The sequence below is a fragment of the Sinocyclocheilus anshuiensis genome, unplaced genomic scaffold (assembly GCF_001515605.1).
Source record: "Sinocyclocheilus anshuiensis isolate Anshui unplaced genomic scaffold, SAMN03320099.WGS_v1.1 scaffold1936, whole genome shotgun sequence".
NCBI lineage: Eukaryota > Metazoa > Chordata > Actinopteri > Cypriniformes > Cyprinidae > Sinocyclocheilus > Sinocyclocheilus anshuiensis.
This window is the reverse complement of record NW_015557170.1, coordinates 48,171-55,755: the sequence shown is the minus strand read 5'-3', so window position 1 is coordinate 55,755 and position 7,585 is coordinate 48,171. Positions and strand designations below refer to the sequence as shown.

Here is a 7,585-nt window from a genome sequence, read left to right as displayed (position 1 = left end):
TATATTTTTTATTGTTATCAAATTCTGTGTTTTAGCATGTCTAATTATTTGAATGCATAAAACAACTTAATTTATAATTTTTTTTCTTAAAGTAGCCATATGAATTTTTTTTCCCCTCAGAAATTCGGTGTTGTATATTTACATTTTTTCTGGTTATCAAATGAAGGCATAAAACATTAATTTAATTTATCATTTATCTTTTAATTATTGAAAATTAAGCAAACAAGATTTTTTGGCAAACAAAGGGGATTTACTATTAAAAAATAAAACATGGAAGAAATGTTTTGTGATTATTCCTTAAAAATGAATGTTTGTTTCATTTTAGTAGTAGTAGTAGTAGTAGGCTATGTACATTCTACTGAAAAATAGTTATAGACACAATGTCTTCAAATCAAACCGGACTTTTATTTTGACGGATTGCCGTGAATACATACAGTTCTGTGTATGAGATATGAAACTAGTTTTACTCAAATCAAATGCTAAAGTGCTCATGAAGTGACTCTCAAAGCAGTTCTGGAGATGTTGTTCATGTGTTTACGTCCTCATTTAGTGAGACGGCAGACGCTAAAATCACCGCAAGTGTCACGCGCTCTTCAGTATGTGTGTAGTAAATGAAACCACGCATCTGCGCCATTAATAAACAGAGACATGCAGAACAGGCAGGATTCATATTTAAACCGACTTTTGCGGCTTAATATTTACAGATACTAGTCCATATCTTGATTTGATTTAAGTGTAATGATCTACTTTTGATTAATTCATTCAAAATTTGACAAATTCCATGACATTCAGCGTTAAACTGTGAATTCTGTTTTTATGACTGGATAAAGACTACACTGCGTAATTTCCGCGAGTGTCACGCGTGCTTCAGTGTGTGTGTAGTAAATGAAACTGCGCGTCTGCCCCATTCATAAACAGAGACAGGCAGAACATGCAGGATTCATATTTAAATCGACTTTTGCGGCTTAATATTTACAGATACTAGTCCATATCGCCATTTGATTTAAGTGAATTGACCTACTTTTGATTAATTCATTCAAAATTTGACAAATTCCATGACATTCCGCGTTAAACTGTGAATTCTGTTTTTATGACTAGATAAAGACTACACTGCATAATTTTCCCGCTTATCATGAGGCCACTTGCCTGATGTGAACAAAATATCTTACATACCACCACTTGTGAACGAGCCAGTGTAATGCAAATATATCTAAAAGGTATGCGCGAGGATATCGTCACATTCTCGCGAGACCAATCAGATCTCGCGAGACACATCGTGCCACGAGATCTCGTCACACCCCTAATATATATATATATGACCCTGGACCACAAAACCAGTTATAAGGGTAATTTTTTAGAAATTGAGGTTTATACATCAACTGAAAGCCAACCTATTTTACAGCTGAAAATTTTCATTTCTGTAATTTTATTTCTCATCTACATTTTGCTCTCCTTCTTAACAGGTCTGATGACATTGATAAACATGTATTACATTGAACATGTCGCATCAGTTTTCCTATTTTTGGAAAATAAATTGTGTCTTTTCCATAATCTGAGGCATAGTATGAGTTCTGATGACTTTACATATTGTGCATGCATGAATCATATGGACTGCTTTGTTATTCTCTATACAGCCACGGTTACTCTGAATGGTTAGGTGTAATGATAACCATTTCAAATTTTTGTTGTTTTTTTATGCACTAAACATGACACTTCACTGTTAAAGCTGTTTGTATGAAGTATGTGTAATTATCTGTATGCATACAGTACACGTGAACATAAAATATCTTACATCCCACCACTTGTGAACGAGCCAGTGTAATGCAAATATATCTGAAAGGTCTGTGCGAGGATATCGTCACGTTCTCGCGAGACGCATCGGATCTCACGAGATCTCGTCACACCCCTTGTCACCAATGGCGGTTCTACATTGAATTACACCCTGGGCGAGACCCGCTTCGAGCCCCCCCCCCACACAAAATTCTGCACAAACAGTTATATTTTATTCTAACAACATAAGTGAAAGAGAAAATTATATTTCTCAATTGCACAAATCCTTCATTAGAACATTTGAAAAACACACTTAAGAGAATCCAGTTATTTAACTATTGCAATTACAACAGGACACACACTTTTTAAGGTGCACAACCTCCACCTCCAACATTGCCAAAAGACAAGAACACAATTCTGCACAAAATATGACAGTATAAGTTATCTAAATATTATCTTAAATATACATTATACACTGTATCTAATTTGCATATTAATGTGTTCTTGGAGCAACATTTAATGAAAAAAGAAGTGTAATAATTGGAGTAATAATTGGCAACATTTTAATAATAATATCTAATATTTCATAGGAATATTGATGTATAATTTATTTCCATATTCACTTGTTGTGTCTCCCAAAATGCCTGATAAGCATGATTTAAGTCCTGGTATCCTCTACAGTGGACATGTATGAAATCAATTCCCTGTTCTGTAACAGAAAGTCATTTTTTGATTTGAAACCCCATAACGTTTTGACAACGTCTGAGATGTTGGTTTATGAAATACAATTTGAAAAGTAGTCCGATTTAAATTATAATTACACAGATTTGAAAATTCCGTTGGCTAATTACAGGGCCTAACGTTACCCCAACTGATGGAAATAAATAATAACTGAACTTGTAACAGTTTTGTTGCAAAGCACAATATTATGGTGAAATTAGATCTCGTGTTTGTTGAGTTAAAACCGAATTATTGTTGTATAAGCATAGCAAGCATCATAGCAAAAAGGCTAACAAACTTAAGAGTTATACCCACCAATTAACATTAGCCCTTCATTCATGACATGGATACCGTAATAATCATACAGAGAGAACATAGTTGCATACCTTTATCTTTTGCTCGTTTCTCCTCTTCTTCTTTTCTTTTTTTTCTAAATTGGGCACCTGATGGCTTTGACCTTTTCCTGTCCATCTCTGTGTTTATTTGGCACTCGACAATCAACAGATTTCCCATCCCCCCAACACTGTCACTCACGACCAGAAGTCAAGACTAAACCAATTCACCTTGGTGACCACATAATCGTTTTGTATTACCTATTTTTATTAGCCATTTCACACAATTCAGAAAAACAAAAATGTGCAGGAACTATAGGCCTGTATTTATAATATTATGAATGAAATGTGCGTTATTTGGAAGAAAGTCGAGGTGTGACTGACTTTAGCCCACTAATTCCATTAGAGTATTGCTCTATACAGTGGTTCGCCCGTGCCAAAAAACGCTACTGCTTGTGACAGTGTGGTATACTAGGGAATAGTGAATGAGTGTATAGTGGGCAATGGAGTAATTTACTAGAGAGCCACCTACTGGGCGATTTCAGATACAGCCATGGTATGTGTGTTGGAGCAGGACTGCAGCCCTCAAAGAAACAGAGTTTGACACGTGCTTTACAAAGTGACATCGCCAACTACTGGCTTGTCAGGATAATACAGCGTTTTTTGTCATTTTCATGGATCTGTGCGAAGAGGGACAGTTTTGTTCCAATTGATTTTCATCACTCTAATGTTTTCATTTTAGGCCTGATGAAGGTGAAAGAGGAAAGACAAGATCTGAATGAAGTGGAGAAACATCGGGATCAAAAAGATCATAATGTCAATGAAGAAAAATCTGTGAGTTGCAGCATTCAAATAACAGAAGTCAAAAGTCCTTTCATCTGCTCTCAGTGTGGAAACACTTACAAACATAAAGGAAGCCTTATGAAACACATGAGAATCCATAGTGGGGAAAAGCCTTTCAGCTGCTCTCAGTGTGGAAAGAGTTTCAAACATAAAGGAATCCTTAAGAATCACATGAGAATCCATAGTGGGGAAAAGCCTTTCAGCTGCTCTCAGTGTGGAAAGAGTTTTACACAGAAAGCACACCTTAAGGATCATTTGGTTAGTCATACTTCAGAAAAGTCTTTCAGCTGCTCTCAGTGTGGAAAGTCTTTCAAACATAAAGGAAGCCTTATGAAACACATGAGAATCCATAGTGGGGAAGAGCCTTTCAGCTGCTCTCAGTGTGGAAAGAGTTTCAAACATAAAGGAAGCCTTATGAATCACATGAGAATCCATAGTGGGGAAAAGCCTTTCAGCTGCTCTCAGTGTGGAAAGAGTTTCAAACATAAAGGAAGCCTTATGAATCACATGAGAATCCATAGTGGGGAAAAGCCTTTCAGCTGTTTTCAGTGTGGAAAGAGTTTCACGTGTAATGAAAACCTTAAGAATCACATGTTAATTCATGCTGGAATAAAGTCTTTTACCTGCTTTCAGTGTGAAAAGAGTTTTACACATAAAAGGCAACTTAAGGATCATCTACTAACTCACTCTTCAGTAAAGCCTTTCGTCTGCTCTCAGTGTGGAAAGTCTTTCAAACATAAAGGAAGCCTTATGACTCACATGAGAATCCATAGTGGGGAAGAGCCTTTTACCTGCTCTCAGTGTGGAAAGAGTTTTACACAGAGAGGACACCTTAAGGATCATTTGGTAAGTCACACTTCAGAAAAGTCTTTCAGCTGCTCTCAGTGTGGAAAGTCTTTCAAATATAAAGGAAGCCTTAGGAAACACATGAGAATCCATAGTGGGGAAGAGCCTTTCAGCTGCTCTCAGTGTGGGAACACTTTCATGTGTAGCGAAAACCTTAAGAATCACATGCTAATTCATGCTGGAATAGTGTGGAAAGAGTTTCACATGTAAAGGATACCTTGAGACTCACTTTAAGTCATGCTGGTTAAAAGCCTTTCAGCTGCTCTCAGTGTGGGAAAAGTTTTACACAGAAAGGACACTTTAAGGATCATTTGGTAACACTCTTCAGAAAAGCCTTTCAGCTGCTCTCAGTGTGGAAAGAGTTTCACCTGTAAAAGAGGATTTAGTCATCACATGAGAATTCACACTACAGAGATGCCTTACCAGACAATTCATACAAATTAAAAGCCTCACATCTCCTGTTTGTGGAAGGAGATTTCGGTAACTTAATTTCAATGTGTACATTGGTCCCACATGATCAGAATGTGGACAACTGGCATAATTGTCCTCTTTTTCTCAATGAATTATTGCTTGCCAAACCAAAATATTGTTGATTCAAGATATTTGTCATTACTGTAACACAAATGTATTAAAGGGATTTCATCGTGTCAAGAGTACCAGATTTTCAGCTGTAACTCCAACTTGATTTCTTAATGCTAATATTAATCAAAGGTATTATGCAACTCTAAAGCAATTTCATTGTCTGTGGTACCAGAGTTGTGTAAACCGAACTTGCTTTAAGTAAACGCCCTCCAAATGAACTGTAAACATGTTCAGATATGTGTGTGAATAAAATCATAATTTTAAAAATACATGTTGACATTGACAATAAAGGCAAAAAGCATGAGTTGGTAGTTGAGTTTTGTTATGTCGAGTTGTCAGGACTGAGATCAGACTCTCTCAGAAGAACTTCGAGGCTCCTCCGTAACCCGGCAACCAACCAATCACCACCGAGGGCTCTCCCAAAAGGATGTTATCCAGACGTCATCTCAGCAACCAATCCGAAGCTTTGGGACTCCCTCAGGCAACAAGGAAGCTTCTCGAATCAAAACAAAAGCACTTTAATGCTTCATCAGCAGTGTATTCAAACACAAATACATAATGCAAACAACACTGTTGTTTTCAGAGTATATTCACAAAACTGATGTAAATTCTGCATTGAAGTGATCGAATCTTCAGATTCGATTCCTCTCAAAACCTGAGCTAAAATAATAATAATTAATTCCCTTACAAAATAAATATAAAATGAGTTAAATTCCTTACAACTTGCAGAAAGCAAGCTTCTAGAGGGCACATAACTCTGAAGTAATGAATTTAGGTAAATGGGTGCAGCGCGAGTGGTGGTTTTGTAGGCAAACATTAATGCCTTGAATTTAATGCGAGCAGCTACTGGTAGCCAGTGCAAACTTTTTGACGCTCTCAGCCGCTGTCAACCACAACGGTGCGTTTCCACTGGCACATAGCGAGCGCAGCGGAGCGAGCGTTTTCAATTAATTCCTATGGAAGTTGAGCTTAAACGCTAGCGCGGTGTATTATGGGATTGAAAGTGGCACGGAGAAAGCGTTGACAGCGGCTGAGAGTGTCAAAAAGATTGGGTATTCCTCGACTTTATGCAAATGTCGAGCGAAAAACGCCAGACAACAACCAATCGCTGTGAAAGGAAGAAGATGAAACGTAAACAGGGTGTTTTTCAGAGGCATGCTCTGCCCTAAATTTGACACGCCCCAAAGCAGTGGCGTTGTAGCATTGCCAGCGGCACTGAATGCAGATTTGACGCTGTAGTGGAAATGCACCGTAAGGGTGTATTCACACCTGTTTTGTTTGGTTTGATTGAATCAAACTCAAGTTTGCTTCCTCCCTTGTTGCGGATCTTTTGGGCAGGTGTGAATACAGCAATCGTACTCGGGTGCGGACCAAAAACCGTACCCAGACCCAGCTGAAGAGGTGGTCTCGGTCCGCTTCCAAAATGGATGTCCTTAGCACACGTGTTGTTTTGTTTACAGTTTCTGGTTCACTTGCAAAAAGGGCAGTGTGAAAGCGAACCGCACCAAACAAAAAAAAATCTACAGTGTATTTGGTCGCAAAGCAAGTGAACTAGCGGACTTTCCTGGTGTGAATACACCCTAAAGATGGGGAGGAGCCCAAACTTGCATCCATTTTAAAGGGGAATTATGCGACCATGAATTTGTTTACAAATTATGGATCTAAACTGAGATTAACCCCCCTAAAAAGGGCCTAGCGACGCCCCTGGTAAGGACATTGTTAAAATAGTCCATGTGACATCAGTGGTTCAACCTTAAAGTGGTGGTTGATTGTGATTTCACTTTTTTAACTTTAGTTAGTGTGTAATATTGCTGTTTCAGCATGAACAATATCTGCAAAGTTACGACACTGAAAGTGCCAAAATGGCATACTCAATGAGTAGGTACTTAATTTCAATAAGTACTTACTTAAAGGGAACCAAATACACAAAATAATGTTATTTTTAGCAGCATCATATGACCCCTTTAACGAGCACTAAAAGAGTATGTACTCTTCAGCCAAATCTCTTAAGTATGAATGCGATCCGGACTTCATCTGCCATGTTGACGTTATAATGTGATCTACAACGTAATAACAAGCGCAACAACTTATATTAGCGTCAGGTTTAATTAATCTATCTGTAAATATTTTGATGTTGATGAAATTTGATTTTTACCCTACTAATATGACCCACAGTTTAATCCTTAAATATATAATTTTTTATTACGATAACCCAAAATTGTTATCTCTTGAATTGGTTATTAATTTCTTTATTTTACGTGCAAAATAGTTCATCCACATGCAAAACTGGCTTAAATCTCCTTTGTTTTCCTCTTTTCTTGTTGAATTTAATCCCTCAGGCTTATACATAACAAAAATAACGAAAACAACAATAACAAATGCAGTTTTGATGCATTATGATTATAATGCATCATAGGTGTGGCATATCAAGATGCTGATTAGACAGCATGATTATTGCACAGGTGTGCCTTAGGCTGGCCACAATAAAAGGC

General features: G+C 37.4%; 1 protein-coding gene across 1 annotated transcript in view; it reads left to right on the top strand.

Moving 5' to 3' along the window:
• LOC107678345 (gastrula zinc finger protein XlCGF8.2DB-like) overlaps positions 1–5,390 on the top strand; it is a 23,043-nt gene extending 17,653 nt beyond the window's left edge. Inside the window, exon 2 of the mRNA XM_016473565.1 lies at positions 3,565–5,390. Coding sequence (XP_016329051.1) covers positions 3,570–4,721 — 1,152 coding nt within the window. The 5' untranslated portion in view covers positions 3,565–3,569 and the 3' untranslated portion in view covers positions 4,722–5,390. The remainder of the gene's footprint in view (positions 1–3,564) is intronic.
• The last annotated feature ends 2,195 nt before the right edge of the window (positions 5,391–7,585 follow it).